This window comes from Schistocerca gregaria, chromosome 5, assembly GCF_023897955.1.
Source record: "Schistocerca gregaria isolate iqSchGreg1 chromosome 5, iqSchGreg1.2, whole genome shotgun sequence".
Taxonomy (NCBI): domain Eukaryota; kingdom Metazoa; phylum Arthropoda; class Insecta; order Orthoptera; family Acrididae; genus Schistocerca; species Schistocerca gregaria.
In genome coordinates this window covers 465,417,570-465,437,208 of record NC_064924.1, presented here as the reverse complement: position 1 = coordinate 465,437,208, position 19,639 = coordinate 465,417,570, and the positions used below count along the sequence as shown (strand labels likewise).

General features: G+C 39.0%; 1 protein-coding gene across 3 annotated transcripts in view; it reads left to right on the top strand.

The window, feature by feature from the left end:
* LOC126271925 (potassium/sodium hyperpolarization-activated cyclic nucleotide-gated channel 2) overlaps window positions 1-19,639 on the top strand; it is a 2,360,296-nt gene that overhangs the window by 2,277,650 nt on the left and 63,007 nt on the right. For all 3 annotated transcript variants that reach the window (XM_049974334.1, XM_049974335.1, XM_049974333.1), the window contains one exon: window positions 3,139-3,288. In XM_049974334.1, coding sequence (XP_049830291.1) covers window positions 3,139-3,288 — 150 coding nt within the window. The remainder of the gene's footprint in view (window positions 1-3,138; window positions 3,289-19,639) is intronic.

Sequence of the window (19,639 nt, the reverse complement as noted above, 5' to 3'; positions counted from 1 at the left end):
TTATGGAAGTGACATATTGTCAATACATGTAATGAACAACTGTACAAATTAAACAGAGCTCTTTTAATAGTGTTTCTTGTTCATATCACAAGCAAATTTGTGTTTTCCTTTTTAGTTAACACATAAAAGATTTGTCCCTGTGTAACTTTCAACTACTTTCAGGCCAAATTTTCAAAAATATGACTATTTGCTGGTGAGTTTTCCTCACATGCAACACACAAATTATGCAGTTAAGTAATGTCTCAAGTCTAATACATTGATATAAAATTAGATGACATTTTTGAATTTCTCTCCCAACTTTTTTCTGTTGGAAAGTGAAATAATTTTTGAATTACAGAATTGAAAACTTTTTTTAATTATACTGTAAATATGAAGAAATTTATATTTTCATTCTTTCCGCACAGTGTAATAGATAGGACATATGTACTGAAGCTGCAACTTTACATTAGATCTAGTTATTTCTGCTTCTAGTAAAAGCTTTTAAAGATCTCATGAATTACCTTAAATGGAAACCAGTTGTTGTTTACTTTAATATTTAGCACTGAAATAAGACTGAGAAATTAATCTATGTTACATGGAAATGTCTATACAGTACTTATCTTCAAACAAAGAAACAACATATTTTCATGAACACAATCACTAGATTAACGTCCATTTTTAGAAGTCTTGCAGTGAGCTGAGCCCAAAGAAGAGCAATTAATGTCTCATGGTGGAGGGAGATGGGGGCAAATGATATGTTGCTTGTGTAGAGAACTGTTATTGAGCGAGTCCAGTGCACAGGCCAATGAGGTCAGTATTATGCCTGGGGGACATTCACCTGCTCAAAATGACCTACAGCTCCGCAAATAAGAGGTTTCTGATACAAAAACAGTTGATAAGAGCAAAAGCAAGCTACGAATTTGTAAGTGCATGCTCCACAACATTCATTCCCAGTAACTTTTGGGTCACAAAATAAATATATGTTTCTGTCTATATACATCTAAAATTATGAGGAGACAGAATGGATGGCTGCCAATACTCACCATCAAGAGGCAAATTCTAGTACTATTGATAGACACACATAAAAGTACAAAAAGATTGTCTATTAAGTCCTTCCTTGGAGAGGAGAGAGGAATAAGTTGATGAGAGATGGATCCCCAGGATGAGAGGGACCCACCTTATGTGGGGACAAGAGGAGACAACAGATTATTTTGCTAACTCAGAAATTTCTGTTTTCACTAATTTCTAATATTATTTTGTTGACAGAGAAAATTGAAAAAATTCTCCTTTTCAGATAGTACTATTCAGAAAATTTATGATGCATTATCTTAGTCAAACATAACTGAAATTATAATAACATTTTGGAAAATCAGAGATGACATAGATAAGTCTCAGTGATTTTATAGAAATGAACATGTGTAGTGAAAGGAAATAATAATGAATCAAAATGTAGAGCTATCTTTCTGATGCCTGAGATACAGCATCTTTTTACTGGCCTGTAGCACCAACAAACAGTTGCTTAAAGTACCTTTAGGAAATGACATTCAAAAATTGATATGGATTACTAAAGAAATTACAGATAGATACTGGTATTTGAATTATCATGGGGTGAGATACATCTGATACAATGGAGTAAGCAAATAACAAACTTATAATGCTGTGTACATGTGAAAGATCTGATCAATGAAAAGTAATTAAAAATCACGAAAGTACTTTGGTGAGGAAGAGTGACTCATAATTGTACTGAGATAATTAACATCCAATTGAAAGAATAACTGAAACGAGGGACAAAAGAAATGCAACACAGTTTGGGGAAAACCAATTAAACTAATGGAGGTGTGCGACAATAAGCCAGCTGGAAGACCTATCTGGCAATTTTCATCTCAAATCTCTGGAAACCCAGTTTCCATATTTTCATTGACTATCACAAATACATTAGAACTATATATTTTGGAGACTGACATGCTATGATTTACATGAAGGTATTCTCATTTCTAGCTCTCTAACATTTAAGACATACTATCATCAGAGCACTTCCTTATTTGAATTTTATGTTCTGTCAGCACTGGCACCTGCTTCCTTCCTTATTTTCCCAGCTTACAAATTTTCTCCTTTAGATGTATTTACCTTGTTGATTGCTCCTACCTTGAAAATCATCATTTGTCCTATGCAGTCTGATTTCCAACACCATACTTGCCTTGTTATCAATTCCCAATGCTTCCACTCTCTAGGAAATGAACATATATCACATAGTCATTCTTGACTTGTGGCTGTGCATCTCCTTCCTTTTTTGCAGTGGCCCTGGGAATGTTTAGTTGGTTCTGCAGACTGCAGTATCCATTCAGTTCAGTTTATATATTCACTTTTACCTTTCTATTGTGTGCAATGGATGTTGGCATACACTTATGCCAAATATTTGTTTTGTTAGTTTGTTTTCTAGAAGTGATAAAGGCTTTTAAGAAGTAACTTTTCTGCATGTACAGGATTCTGTCATGGCAGAACATCATGATAATGTGTTCAAAAGCAGTTTTTAATTTTCAGACTATACCTTTCTATTTTTGTGCAGGTGATGTTATTTAGATATTAAGATGATTCACATGGTAACTGCTACTGACATATGAATTCTGCATTAAGTTCTTGATTTCATAAATGCATATTCTCATTGATTTACAGGTTCATAACCATTCTAACAGTAGTTAATAGGACATTTATATTTGATTATGGCACAAAACTTCTGCTGTGATCACATGGATGTCATATGCAAAGCAGTATTGTATATGGCAACAGTGAAATGTTGGCTGCCTGTTATGTACTATACTTATAAAGTAAAATAATACTGAACAGTAAAACAATGTCATCTCAATACTGAACAATTTTTCCTTCTACTTCCAGTGAGTAAGTCACCAGCCAGTGTAACTTAAGATGCAAATGTGATGTACCTCAAAATAATGATATATTTTATTACAGGAAATGTCTTTTTTCCTAATTTACTGAAATGAAATTTATATAAACTATGTAAAGTTGGAGAACAACATATGCAGGGTTGAAGAGACAATGTTTTGATAGGCACTATGTAAATTTCTTGGTTGAAAATAAAATTCACAGCACAGCCTTTCCTCTCTTACAAGCTAAGAAAGCTTCTTTGTTTCTGTGTTACAGTTCCTCAACATGGCCAGTGTCTTCATGCGAATTTTCAACCTCATCTGCATGATGCTCCTGATTGGACATTGGTCTGGCTGTCTACAGTTCCTTGTACCAATGCTTCAAGGTTTCCCATCTAACTCATGGGTTGCAATCAATGAGTTACAGGTACAGTAGTTCACTGCACTTCAGATTAGGTATTCAGCTTACCAGCATTAAGCATATTCATTTCAGTTTTAAAAAGTTACTTATTTAATCACTGCGAGCATGAGAGATACTTGAAAACATTGTTGCTGGTTGTTTTACATACTTATCATCAAATGAAGAAGATACACTGAGCTGACAAAAGTCATAGCGTGTCCTAATATCATGTCAGACCTCCTTTTGCATAGCTTAGTGCAGCAACCTGATGTGGCATGGACTCAGCAAGTCACTGGAAGTCCCCTGCACAGATATAGAGCCATGCCGCCTCTGTCGCCATTTATAATTGGGAAGGTGTTGCCAGTGCAGGATTTTGTGCATGAACTGACTTCTCAATTTTGTCCCATAAATGTTTTATGGGATTCATGCTGGACAATCTGCGTGGCTACAAAGCTTGCTCCAATTCTTCACAATGTTCTTCAAACCAATGATTAGCAATTGTGGACCAGTGACAGGGCACATTGTCATCTATAAAAATTCCACATTGTTTGGGAATATGAAGTCAATGAAAGGTGCCAAATGATCTCTAAGTAGCTGAAAATAATCATAATCCAGGCCATTCCATATAAACACAACCCACACCATTATGGCGCACCACCACCATGCACAGTGTCTTGTTGACATCTTGACTCCATGGCTTTGTGGAGTCTGCACCACCCTTGCCCCTACCATCAGCTCTTACCAACTGAAATCAGGACTCATCTGTCCAGGCCACTGTTTTCCAGTTCCTAAGGTCCAATCGATATGGTCATGAGCCTAGGAGAGGTGCTGCAAGCAATGCCGTGCTCTTAGCAAAGGCATTTGCGTCAGTTGTCTGCTGTCATAGCCCATTAATGCCAAATTTTGCTGCACTGGTTTGCCATACATCTCACATTAATTGGTTATTTCATACAGTGTTACTTGTCTGTTAGCAATGAGAACTTTGCGTAAACGCCGATGGTCTCGGTTGTTAAGTGAAGGCTGTCAGCCACTGCCTTGTCTGTGGTGAGAAGTAATGCCTAAAATTTGGTACTCTCTGCACACTTTTGACACTGTGAATCTCAGAATATTGAATTCCCTAATGACTGCCGAAATAGAATATCCCATGCATCTATCTCCAATTATCATTCTGTGTTTAAAGACTGTTAATTCCCCTCATGCAGCCAGAGTCATGCCAGAAGCCTTTTCAGATGAATCACCTCAGTACAAATGACACCTCTACCAATTCACTGCCCTTTTATACCTTGTGTACAAGAAACTACTGCCATATGTATATATACATACTGCTATACCATTACTTTTGTCACCTCAGTATGTGTTTCAAATTTTTTGCTGTGTTCAAACATGCAGTCGAATTCAGGGGTACCAGTAGAAAAATCCATGACTTAGGCAACAGTAACATGCCAGAGCATTATCAGATACTAAACTTTTTAAATAAAAGCCTAATTATTGGAACAAACTAGGTTCATTCCAATGAAGATATCATGACCAATCACAACCATTTCCAAACTGTCTCTACTGCAAAAGCAGTTTCGTGATTGTTGTGATCATTGTGACACCTTTGTTGAGCCATATTTAGTGTGTTTTGATGTATGGCCACTTGGAGCACTAGTTGACACCGTCATTCACTTTGCGTTGCACAGATGATTTTAGTGTAAACACAGCACTGATTACATATTTTATTCATGCTGAGCAAAATGTGTTTCAAGAATTTATTCTCATCGTTAGGTGTGTGTGTGTGTGTGTGTGTGTGTGTGTGTGTGTGTGTGTGTGTGTGTGTGTGTGTGTGTGAAAAGTACGAAAGCATGGTTTCACTGTAATTAATTGAGGTCAGAGAGATTTATATTGAAACTGAGTTAAGTAATTAATCTAATAGCCTGTGGCCTTGCCCCAATGATAACACCAGTTACCATCATATTGCCAAAGTTAATCTCTGTCAAGCTAGGCTAGCCCTTGGATGAGTGACTGTCCAGGTCTTCTGAACACTGTTGGCAAGCAGGGTGCACTCAGCCCTTGTGGAGCCAGTTGGTAAGCTACTTGATTGAGAAGTAGTGGCTCCTGTCATGAAAACTGACATCAGCTGGGAGAGCGGTGTGCTGACCATGTGCTCCACCATATATGCATCCAGTGATGCCTATGGGTTGACGATGATCTGGCAGTCGTTCGGTACCGTTCATTCTTCAAGGCCTATTTGGACATGATACTAATCCAAACAGAAGGAGATGGAGTGAACTGGAAACAAATATAAGAACAGACAAATTCCTGAAAGGAGGAGAAAATAGAGAGACAGAAAATACAAATTAACATGCAGAATCAGACTATAGAATGATAGATGAATCAGTTTCCACGGAATCTAAGCTGAATCTATCCAGTAATAACACTATGAAAAAGCTGTGATAATACAGAACAATAGATGGAGGCCCATATATGTTTTTTGTTGAAGTTACAGAAGAATGTGAACAAGTTATAAGAGTCGTCCAGAAAGTAAAGAATGATTGCATACCATGCCCAGCACTGATCTTCCACCACCACAATCACAAGAGTGCCAGTTAGATTCTTTCCCCATCTCAGTGTGAGCCAAGTTTTGTTGCTGAACAGTGATGCCTTTTTATTCTGTAACGTTCCAAAATAGTTGTACCCATTGAAAACCCACCAATTGAAAAGTCCCAGTCCCTGAGCGGAGAAAATCTCCGACCCAGCCGGGAATCGAACCTGGGCTGTTAGGTATGACATTCCGTCGTGCTGACCACTCAGCTACCAGGGACAGACTTAAGTGATGTGTAATGTTGTCAGCAAAGGTGTTTTTTTTATTCATGACAATGTGCTGCCTCATGCATCAGTTGAAACACAGCAAGAACATCAGCATCTTAAGTCAGAAGTATTTGGACATTTTCCTTACAGCTCTGTCTTGGCAGCATGTGATTTTCAGTTATTCTCAAAAATAAAGGAATTTTTAGGTGGAAAACACCTCACAAATGATGAAGACCTCAAATGAGGAGTGATATCCCAGCTCAACTCTTTGGTGGTAGAGGAGTACAACATGGAAATTGAAAAATTGGTCCCATCATGACAACTAGTGCCTCAACAGTTACGGCTCCTACATTAAAAAATAGAGCAAGGTGCTATAACTTTGTAAACAGGTGATTAACTTCTCATGGTTGGGATTCACAGTACTATAATATTTCTTAAAAGACATCATACTCGCCATTGACGGTGTTTTGCATTGCTATCTTTCATTTTTATTTAGTTCTGACAAAACATTCTTTACTCTCTGGATGACCCTTGAAAATTTTATACAAAACTGATAAAATATTGCATCGGTACTCCCTAGAATTGCTTAATCAAATTCTTAACACAACACCAACAGAAAAAAGATGTGTGTCAGCAACAGCAGCTAATTATGTAGTCATGTCATGTGTTTTAAAAGTAAAGATCTGGAATCTAGAATGCCACTTGATGCAGTCTGTAGACAAGGTATTCATAAGGAATCCACACAGATGGGGATCCAGATGAGATTAAACAGGATATTGAGTTTACAGTAAAAATATTAGAAGTTAATAGGCTTACTAGATATTTGTTACAAGGCAGTATGAGAACTGAAATTACATTATAAACCTGAATTCTCTTGTAAAACACAGGGTGTGAGGTAATTCAATACTCTGCTTGTGTGCATCTGTTACAATTGCTTACAGTTTGGCCTCATGAGTAAACAATGAAAATGACAGCCATAGCAGTATATGTGGAAGCAGTATTACAAGATGGTGAACTGCACATTGAAGATAGTACTAACTGCAGACTACTCCCACAATGCATAAAGCAGAATATGCAAAATATATGTTTGGCATATCATATCCATTAAGGAAGCATATGCTCAGCTTAAGTTCAAACATTAACATAGGCAGTGAGATGGCAATGAAAGTATAGGCAATTCAGGAAAATCGTTACCCTTATGAAAAGTAGTCCTTGACTGATTATCAAAGCAGATCTAATTCCTGTAACTCACAATAGGAAAGACTTGGTCCACTGTAAATTGCGTTTAGTAAGCAATGTACAGCACTCATGCAAGCAGTAAATACTAATTTCCACCCACTTATCCAAAGCAAAAGGACACTGAATGAATAATGGTAGGGATTGCATAACAAAAGGAACTTCACTACTGTTCATCAGTTTGTGCTAGACGAAACAGTTGTGTGCTGACCTATCTCAACCAGCATGTAATGAAGAGCATATCCAGAGAGATGACTGTGTAAAACAGTACATAGTTGAAGTAATACTTAAAGAACTAGAACAAAATCAGGGGGATGAGAAGTTAATCCTGTTGTTATTAACAGTGTAGCATAATCTACATCTTGGAAAAAAACTACTAATGTCAGCAAGAAATAATGTGACTAATTTTATTACAGCAGAATGCAAAGTCTGCAAAAGGTAATAAAATTACTATTTTACAGTACAGTACATCAGTTCAGTAAATATTTCCATCCATTTATCAGTAAACATAGCTAATATTCCCTCTCCCCAGACAGTATCAAATCATAAAAGCAGATAGAGAGAATGAATATTGTGGTGCAGTGATATTTATTGAGAGGTATCTCCACCGCACCCAAATTCCAATAAATAATGCTCCAGAAGGATTAGAATCTTATGCTGTATTATTGGGATACTCAGATAGAAATTCATGAACTTGGTGTTATGGAGCACAAAATACGTTATCTGCTCAAAAGTTTCCAGATTCCTATCAGTGGAGATTAATATGGGGTGTGTTCATCCTTTGCCTAAACTCTGTCAGAGACAAGTTGTGAGGTGTCCATTCTTCCTTGAGAGCTGAAATCAGAGAGATCGTGATGTTGAAAATTGGGGTGTGGAATGAAGCTGATGCTCTTAACTCATCCCAAAGGTGTTGTATTTGGCTCAGATCAGGACTCTGGGCAGGTCTGTCAATTCTGGGAATATTATTGTCCACAAAACAGTGTCTTACAGATGCTGATGTAAGACAGAGTGAATTGTCATGCTGGTACAAACAATCATCATCATCTCAAAACTGTTCCTCAGTTGTATGCAGTACACAGTTCTATAAGATGTGTTGATATCTTTCTGCATTTAGTGTTTTCTAGAACACAATAAGGGGATCACATCCTACCCACGAAAAACACACTCATAGCATAACAGCACCTCATCCGTACTTCACTGTACATGATGGCAGGTAACATTCTCCAGATTTAAACATTTCCATCAGATTGCCACTGAGTATAAAGTGAGTCATCACTCAAAGTTACTCATTTCCAGTCATCCACTGTCCAGTGGCATTACTCTTTACACCACCTCAATTGTCACCTAACAGTGACTACAGAAATTTGTGGATTTTGGGAGCTAATTTCATATGATTTTCTGCAACCACCCTTATAAAACTATTTAGTCTATTTTTTATCAATTTTTGTGACTATCAAACACAAGAACTAAATGAACTTGACCATATGCCCATTATGGACCCTTGTCTCTTATACACTGACAGATAAAACAGCAAAAAATAATTAATGTAGAGAAATGAAATTTCAGGAATACATTTGTCTAGATAACATATTCAAGTGATTAACTTTGCAAGATCACAGATAAGTGTGATACATACCATTGCAAATGTGAAGTGCTGATATAATAATAACTGGCGTAACCATGAAAACGTTGAATGCAAGCATGCAGACATGTATGCATTGCATTACGGGTGATAGGCTTCAGTTTGTGAGGCAGAGTTCAGTGCCTGTTGCACTTGGTTAATCAATACAGGGACAGTTAATGCTGATTTTGGATGATGCTGGAGTTGTCACCCGATGATGTTCCATAGTTGGCAGTGTAATTTCAGCTGTTCAGTTGCTTGAGACTGCAGTTGTATGTGTGATTTGCGTTTGTGTGAGTGAGAGAGGGGTGCTCTTGCTATCATATGAAATCACACCCCAGACTGTAACACCATGTGTCGGACCATTGTGTCTAGCACACAGACAATTTGGTTGCAGGACCTTAACTGGCCTCCTTGTAATCAACACACGGCCATCACTGGCCCCGAGACAGAATAAGATTTCATCAGAAAACCCAACAGATCTCCTCGTAGGTTCGAATCCTGCCTCGGGTATGGATGTGTGTGATGTCCTTAGGTTAGTTAGGTTTAAGTAGTTCTAAGTTCTAGGGGACTGATGACCTCAGATGTTAAGTCCCATAGTGCTCAGAGCCATTTGAACAACAGATCTCCAACCTGCCTTTGAGTGAGCTCTTGCTTGATACTACTAAAGTAGCAAATGGTAGCACTTTGAGGTAAGTGGAATGCATGGTACAGGGTGTCTGGCTCAGAGCTATCCTTGAAATAACTGATTTTTAACAGTTTGTTGTGTCACTGAGATGCTAACTGCTGTTCAAATTGTTGCTGCAGATGCAGTACAGTGTGCCAGAGCCATACATCAAACATGATGGTCTTCCCTGTCAGTAGTGCCATGTGGTCATCCAGAGCCTGGTCTTCTTGTGATCATACATTCTGGTGTCCACTGCTCCTACCAGTGATGTATGATGGCTACGTTCCTGTCAGTTCTTTCATCAGTATCACAGAAGAAACATACAGTTTCTCATAGCCCTATTACATGACCTCTTTCAAAGTCAGCGAGGTGTCGATAAAGTGTCTTTGTTGCTTTAAGGCATTGTTGATTAATATCAACTCACCATGCCCATTCACAAAGGTAATCACTATATGGTGTGTATTTAAACGAAACCTGATTTGCAGTACTCTGATGTAACTGGTGTGAAATATAAATAGACATCATCATTCAGATGTAGAAACACGCCTTCCAACTTTTTTTTTTTTATGTCACACAACTCCTTCTTGGCACCGTGATCTTTTTTTCCATCAGAGTGAAGAGTTTGACAGAGCACTGGAAGACCTAAGTCGAAACATGGTAGAGCCAGCCCTGACAAAACTCTACCATCTGGTGAGCAAGATGTATGACACAGGCAAAATACCCTCAGACTTCAAGAAGAATATCATAATCCCAATCCCAAAGAAAATAGGTGCTGACAGATGTGAAAACTACTGAACTATCAGTTTCATAAGTCATGGCTGCAAAATACTAACACAAATTCTTCACAGATGAATGGAAAAACTGATGGAAGCCGACCTCGGCGAAGATCAGTTTGCATTCTGTAGAAATGTTGCAACACATGAGGCAATACTGACCCTACAACTTATCTTAGAAGATAGGTTAAGGAAGGGCAAACCTACATTTCTAGCATTTGTAGACTTAGAGAAAGCTTTTGACAATGTTGACTGGAATAATCTCTTTCAAATTCTGGAGGTGGCAGGGGTACAATACAGGGAGCGAAAGGCTATTTACAATTTCAATGTGTATATTGAGTAAACAGTAAAGGGAAAAAAAGAAAAATTTGGAGTAGTAATTAAAATCCATGGAGAAGAAATAAAAACTTTGAGGTTTGCCAATGACATTGCAGTTCTGTCAGAGACAGCAAAGGACCTGGAAGACAGGTGAATGGAATGGACAGTGTCTTGAAAGGAGGATATAAGGTGAACATCAACAAAAGCAAGATTAGGATAATGGAAATCAGTTAAATTCAATTGGGTGATGCTGAGGGAAGTAGATTAGGAAATTTGACACTTAAAGTAGTAGATGAGTTTTGCTGTTTGGGGAGCAAAATAACTGATGATGGTCAAAGTAGAGAGGGTATAAAATGTAGACCTGCAATGGTGAGGAAAGTGTTTCTGAACAAGATAAATTTGTCAATATCGAGTATAGATTTAAGTGGCAGGAAGTCGTTTTGGAAAGTATTTGTATGAGTGTAGCCATGTATGGAAGTGAAACATAGACGATAAATAGTTTAGGCAAGAAGAGAATAGAAGCTTTTGAAATATGGTGCTACAGAAGAATGCTGAAGATTAGAGGGATAGATCACATAACTAATGAGGAGGTACTGAACAGAATTGAAGAGAAGAGAAATTTGTGGCACAACTTGACTAGAAGAAGGGGTCAATTGGTAGGACATGTTCTGAGGCATCAAGGGATCACCAATTTAGTATTGGAGGGCAGCGTGGAGGGTAAAACTCATAGAGGGAGACCAAGAGATGAATACGTTAAGCAGATTCAGAAAGATGTAGGTTGCAGTAGGTATTGGCCGATAGAGAAGCTTGCACAGCATGGAGAGCTACATCAAACCAGTGTCTGGAATGAAGACCACAACAAGAACAACAGTACAATTTGTGAATATCAAATTTCTTTAATTACAAAATGCTGAACTAATCACTGCTGCATTACATTTCCACTTAAACTTAACAGGTTACTGCTGTTCATGGGAGCCATTTTGTACCTGTTCAAATATCAGTGGGTTCCATCAACAGAAGTTACTGAAAAACAGCCGTGATGCTGTTTCTTTGACAGATTTCACATAGAATTCCACACACCTCTCTTCAAATAAACCAAATAACTAAAATATTTTTTCTATAGGAACTGCCATATTACTTTCAACTCATAATCATTCCTTACACAAATGCTTCAGACATGGCAGCACACAACAGCTCCTTACAAAACCCAAATTTCTTTATCCAGTAGCACTTGGGCACTGTTGACTATAAATAGCAAGACAATGCCCCTGCTGGGGAACGCACACTCATCTTTGAAAGTTTCAAAAACCGGTGATACGTAATGAGTACAAATTACCACAGCATAATATCAAAGATAGCAGTACTTCCTACACCCTGTCAGTCAATTATGAGGATTGCCTGGACTTGGTTTGGGTGTGATTGTTCTTGCATGTTCCTGCTTCACAATCCCATCACCAACAGTTGACTTGGGCCAATTAAGAAGGATTGAAATGTCTCTGATAGGTTCCTTACTCTTTTGACATTCAGTGATCAGTCCACATTCAATGTTACTGAGCTCTTTCTACTGGCAGATCAACCTCTCATGACATCTAGTGATCAGTTCCGCATTACGTAGGAGTGTCTGGGTACTTTTAATCAGACATTATTTCCAGTATTCATTTTATTCACCATTGACCACTTGTTGCAGAATAAGTTAGAACATTAAATGGATAATTAAAAATGGTCAGCTGTCATGTCAGTACCATAGGTTCCTCTTAGTCTGCAAAGGGGCATATTCCAGCAGCCATGAAAGATGGTCTGTGCTCTGTTAGGGGGCTGTGATACTTGTGTGCTTTCAGTGTTTTGTCTGTGAAAAATGAGCCTATGAGCTGATGGTTCACTATCCCACAACCCACATTTACACTCTATGGATGCTGATGTTCCACCTGGCAACGTCAACGGGGATTGTCAACAGACCAGTAGTGCATGTTTTGATAGTTTACTTGGCCATAATTGGTAAATGTGACTACATCATTAACCAAGATATGTGATACATCAGGAGCATCCAGTCTTAATGCTCATATACAGAAGTTAACATAATTGTCATAATTATATCCATGCAGCTCTTGATGGAGAGAGATGTGATAGGAATGGAACCTATGTTAATGTAGAATGCGTAAGACACTTGCCTGAGTCATGTCACTTCCTTGTGCAATGACACAGGCGCTAATGTGAGGATCAACTGCAAGAGCTGCAAAAACATTAATTCCCGTCTCTTCTGATCACTTGTTTTCTTCTGTTACATTGTCTAGGTGTTGCATTACCACTTTCATGTAACTGGTTGAAGAGGTTGGTAAATAATTGCTTAGATGGTTGACCTCTATTGGGCTATCTTGCCGCATACACCGTACAAGAACAAACTGAATTTTCCGTACACTCTCCATACACCAAGAGCTTATTGGCTTTTTCTGCATTATTAAATCCCATCATCCACTCATGACCTTCTAATTGGACCGTCACAAACCAACTGACCAGCAAGTCACAATGCATTCAAGGAACATACAATCACACTGTAAGCAAACATAACAACATCGTACCTAGCAACTACACACTACTGAATGGTACAAACAAGTGATGGTATGGTAACTTTTCAAAATACGATATCTCATAAATGCCTCACACTAGAATCCTGCAACTAACACCACTGACATTGTAATTTACCTACTTCTAGTTTGTTAATGTCAATAAGCAATGTTCCATTTTAAAAAACTGCATTTTTGCACAAAAAATACACTTTCTAAGTATTATTGCAATCTGACTACCAACCCATTCTGTGAAAACTGCACATCAACAGCACTTTCCAAGTTTTAGGTGATTTACACTGTATACTAAAGACACAACATTAAATGTCTTTTTAATGAAATTTGATGTGGGTCAACTCATGGCTGGTAAAGAAGGAATTACAAATATCACCAAGTGAAACTAAGGCATTAATCTTCTGTAGACATAGCTACCTTATTATAAGAGATGTCCAGAAGAGCCCATTTATTTTTCTATTTAAAATGTAATAATACACATGAGAATGAATTTTGATAGCGACCTGATTTTGGCACCAAATGTAAGGCGTAACAGATAAATGCAAATGATTGTTAACTACGATGAGACCCATCACAAGCCTTAAATGTAGGAGACAACTACTAGTGTCTCTGAACATTTTGTAAGACAATAATTAAACCACATACAGACTCCAGTGATAATTTGGTCAGAAATGAAATCACCAACTGAGTGCAAAAAGGATCTGAATTTTACCAACAAGTAAAGTCACTTTTATGGGATGACTTGATTCCAAAACCGGCTAAACTAATGATGTTTAATAGCTACTTCATACCAATGTTGAATTATGGTATTGAAATACATAATTTCCCAAAAGAGAATCATCAAGGTTGCAAGCATCAGAGATGAAATTTCTTAGATCCACCTTCCAGAAGACCAAGATGGACAAGTTCTGGAATGAGGAAGTGAAGAAAGAAGCTGGAATAAAGACATTCCTATTAGATCGAATTGGTGCATCTAGACTTCTATGGTACTGGCATGTGATAAGAATGGAGCCAACTATAGCAGCCAAAATAAATTTGGAAAGGCAGGTGGATGGGAGAAGACCTCAAGGAAGGCCTTGAACCTGATGGATGGACTTGATTAAGGCTGATATAGTGACCAGAGGCTGGACAGTGGATGATGTTCTCCGTGAACAGGTCTATTTGGACAGGACGAAGTGGAAGAGACTCATTACCAGTACCCGGGAAACTGGAACTGTTAAATGATTATGGTGATGATGATGATGGAGACTGTGGTGTGCAATAAACACCACTGACATTCTATTTTACACTACTTCTATTTTGTTAATGTCAATAGGCATTGTTCCATTTAAAAATTGTGTATTTGCACAAAAAATACAGTTTCTAAGTGTTCAAACAATTCAAGAGAGTGATAGTCTTATGGATTTGTGGGGTCTGCATAGACTAATTCACTGGCTGCTACAGGATAAATAAGCAGACACAAAATCAAACACTGAAAAGGACTGACTGCTTCTCAGTGCAATGTGCAGCACATGTGAATCAATTTTTTTATGTCTGATGAGAGATGTGGCTATTTCATGTCCTGCCCAGAAAGACTCTTGGTACACCTGCTCCTTGAGTGACCTTTGTCTAGCAGCTCCAAAAAATATGTTTGTAAAGAATGTCAGATGGTCACTGTGTGTGAACATATTTGTTGCTAATTAACAGGTCCTATTTAATTCAGCAACAACAAGGAAAAGAAACTCATAAAATCAGATCCATTGGAGCATGAGTGAACCTTGTGTTATTGATACATGACATTACTTTGAGAGTATTGGATCACAAGCCATGGCTTTCCAGCAATTTTTATGGTGTAATCAAAAAGGAGTCTGTGACCACTGGAGGCAGTGCCACAGGATTACCCCAAATCAGTCTCTCTCTCTCTCTCTCTCTCTCTCTCTCTCTTTCTCAAAAACACACACACACACACACACACACACACACTCACAAACTCCTTTTGTACACACCCCATGTGTAGTATTAATGATTAGTTTCAATTAGTTTCAGTATTTTGTCTGTGCAACTGCCAGATGTGCATTTTGCATATATGTTGAGATTGTAATTGCAAGACTGGCCACATTGCCTACAGACAGTGTCCTGGGTGGATAATGCAAAACTCATTATTTAAGAATTCTTGAAGATAAGCATGCAGAAAAACTTATTAGCAAAGACAGTGGATATATAGTCTCCATAAGGCCCTCAACCATCTAAATCTACATCTACATCTATATCCATACTCTGCAAGCAACCTGATGGTGTGTGATGGAGGGTACACTGAATACCTCTATCAGTTCTCCCTTCTATTCCAGTCTCGTATTGTTCGTGGAAAGAAGGATTGTCGGTATGCTTCAAAATGGTTCAAATGGCTCTGAGCACTATGGGACTCAACTGCTGTGGTCATCAGTCCCCTAGAACTTAGAACTACTTAAATCTAACTAACCTAAGGACATCACACAACACCCAGCCATCACGAGGCAGAGAAAATCCCGGACTCCGCGAGGAATAGAACCCGGGAACCCGGGTGTGGGAAGCAAGAACACTACTGCACGACCACGAGATGCGGGCTCAGCTGAGATGTCTCTTATGATGTAGGCCTCTGACCATCTAGTGAAACGGTCGATGGCCGTAAGTAAATACTGGTGGCCTCCAGCATGTGGAAGGGGTCCCACAACGTCGACATGAATGTGCATAAACCTTGCTGACGGTGCAATAACATGCCTGCCAATTTTATTGCGCTGACACATTAAGCATGCGCACCTTCATATCGCTCTGTAATGTTATGCCCAAATATTCAATCGACGTGACTGTGTCAAGCGTTACGCTACTAATGGAGTATTCTAACATTATGGGATTCTTTTTCCTATTCATCTGCATTAATTTACATTTATCTATATATAGAGTGAGCTGCCATTCTTTACACCAATCACAAATCCTGTCCAAGTCAACTAACATGTAGTCGGTCACACACTTACAAACCCTTTGACTTGGCAGTAGTCTAAGGAGTGGGTGTGGGCAAGCATCTACATCTACATCCATACTCTGCAAGCCGCCTGACGGTGTGTGGAGGAGGGTACCCTGAGTACCTCTATCGGTTCTGCCTTCTATTTCAATCTCGTATTGTTCGTGGAAAGAAGAATTGTCGGTATGCTTCGGTGTGGGCTCTAATCTCTCTGATTTTATCCTAATGGTCTCTTGGCGAGATATACGTAGCGGGGAGGAATATACTGCTTGACTCTTCGGTGAAGGTATGTTCTCGAAACTTAACAAAAGCCCGTACCGAGCTACTGACCATCTCTCCTGCAGAGTCTTCCACTGGAGTTTATCTATCATCTCCGTAACGCTTTCGCAATTACTAAATGATCCTGTAACGAAGCGCACTGCTCTCCGTTGGATCTTCTCTATCTCTTCTATCAACCGTATCTGGTATGGATCCCACACTGCTGAGCAGTATTCAAACAGTGGGCAAACAAGCGTACTGTAACCTACTTCCTTTGTTTTTGGATTGAATTTCCTTAGGATTCTTCCAATGAATCTCAGTCTGGCATCTGCTTTACCGACGATCAACTTTATATGATCATTCCATTTTAAATCTCTTCTAATGCGTACTCCCAGATTATTTATGGAATTAACTGCTTCCAGTTGCTGACCTGCTATTTTGTAGCTAAATGATAAAGGATCTATCTTTCTATGTATTCGCAGCACATTACACTTGTCTGCATTGAGATTGAATTGCCAATCCCTGCACCATGCATCAATTCGCTGCTGATCCTCCTGCATTTCAGTACAATTTTCCATTGTTACAACCTCTCGATACACCACAGCATCATCTGAAAAAAGCCTCAGTGAACTTCCGATGTCATCCACAAGGTCATTTATGTATATTGTGAATAGCAACGGTCCTATGACACTCCTCTGCGGCACGCCTGAAATCATTCTCACTTCAGATGACTTCTCTCCATTGAGAATGACTTGCTGCGTTCTGTTATCTAGGAACTCTTCAATCCAATCACACAATTAGTTTGATAATCCATATGCTTCTACTTTGTTCATTGAACAACTGTGGGGAACTGTATCGAACGCCTTGCAGAAGTCAAGAAACACGGCATCTATCTGTGAACCGGTGTCTATGGCCCTCTGAGTCTCGTGGACGAATAGTGCGAGCTGGGTTTCACACTACCGTCTTTTTTGAAACCCATGCTGATTCCTACAGAGTAGATTTCTAGTCTCCAGAAAAGTCATTATATTCAAACATATCACGTGTTACAAAATTCTAAAACTGATCGACGTTAGAGATACAGGTCTATAGCTATGCACATCTGTTCAACGTCCCTTCTTGAAAACGGGGATGACCTGTGCCATTTTCCAATCCTTTGGAACGCTACACTCTTCTGGAGACCTACGGTACACCGCTGCAAGAAGGGGGGCAAGTTCCTTCTCGTACTCTGTGTAAAATCGAACTCATATCCCATCAGGTCCAGCGGCCTTTCCTCTTTTGAGAGATTTTAATTGTATCTCTATCCCTCTGTCCCTCCCCCCATGAACCATGGGCCCTGCCGTTGGTGGGGAGGCTTGCGTGCCTCAGCAATACAGATAGCCGTATCGTAGTTGCAGCCACAATGGAGGGTTATCTGTTGAGAGGCCAGACAAACGTGTGGTTCCTGAAGAGGGGCAGCAGCCTTTTCAGTAATTGCAGGGGCAACAGTCTGGATGATTGACTGATCTGGCCTTGTAACAATAACCAAAACGGCCTTGCGGTGTTGGTACTGCGAACGGCTGAAAGCAAGGGGAAACTACGGCCATAATTTTTCCAGAGGGCATGCAGCTTTACTGTATGATTAAATGATGATGGCATCCTCTTGGGTAAAATATTCTGGAGGTAAAATAGTCCCCCATTCGGATCTCCAGGTGAGAACTACTCAAGAGGATGTCATTATCAGGAGAAAGAAAACTGGTGTTCTACGGATCGGAGCGTGGAATGTCAGATCCCTTAACTGGGCAGGTAGGTTAGAAAATTTAAAAAGGGAAATGGATAGGTTAAAGTTAAATATAGTGGGAATTAGTGAAGTTCGGTGGCAGGAGGAACAAGATTTCTGGTCAGGTGACTACAGGATTATAAACACAAAATCAAATACGGGTAATGCAGGAGTAGGTTTAATAATGAATAGGAAAATAGGAATGCAGGTAAGCTACTACAAACAGCATAGTGAATGCATTATTGTGGCCAAGATAGGTATGAAGCCCACACCTACTACAGTAGTACAAGTTTATATTCCAACTAGCTCTGCAGATGACAAAGAAATTGAAGAAATGTATGATCAAATAAAAGAAGTTATTCAGGTAGTGAAGGGTGATGAAAATTTAATAGTCATGGGTGACTGCAATTTGAAAGTAGGAAAAGGGAGAGAAGAAACATAGTAGGTGAATATGGACTGGGGCAAAGAAATGAAAGAGGAAGCCGCCTGGTAGAATTCTCCACAGAGCACAACTTAATCATAGCTAACACTCGGCTCAAGAATTATGAAAGAAGACTGTATACATGGAAGAAGCCTGGAGATACTGCAGGTTTCAGATAGACTATATAATGATAAGACAGAGATTTAGGAACCAGGTTTTAAATTGTAAGACATTTCCAGGGGCAGATGTGGACTCTGACCACAATCTATTGGTTACGACCTGTAGATTAAAACTGAAGAAACTGCAAAAAGGTAGGCATTTAAGGAGATGGGACCTGGATAAACTAAAAGAACCGGAGGTTGTACATAGTTTCAGGGAGAGCATAAGGGACCAATTGACAGAAATCGGGGAAAGAAGTACAGTAGAAGAAGAATGGGTAGCTTTGAGGGATGAAGTAGTGAAGGCAGCAGAGGATCAAGTAGGTAAAAAGACAAGGGCTAGTAGATATCCTTGGATAACAAAAAAATTTTGAATTTAATTGATGAAAGGAGAAAATATAAAAATGCAGTAAATGAAGCAGACAAAAAGGAATACAGACATCTCAAAAATGAGATCGACAGGAAGTGCAAAATGGCTAAGGAGGGATGGCTAGAGGACAAATGTAAGGATGTAGAGGCTTATCTCACCAGGGGTAAGATAGATGCTGCCTACAGGAAAATTAAAGAGACCTTTGGAGATAAGAGAATCACTTGTATGAACATCAAGAGCTCAGATGGAAACCCAGTTCTAAGCAAAGAAGGGAAAGCAGAAAGGTGGAAGGAGTATATAGAGGGTCTATACAAGGGCGATGTACTTGAGGACAATATTATGGAAATGGAAGAGGATGTAGATGAAGATGAAATGGGAGATACGATAGTGCATGAAGAGTTTGACAGAGCACTGAAAGACCTGAGTCGAAACAAGGCCCCGGTAGTAGACAACTTTC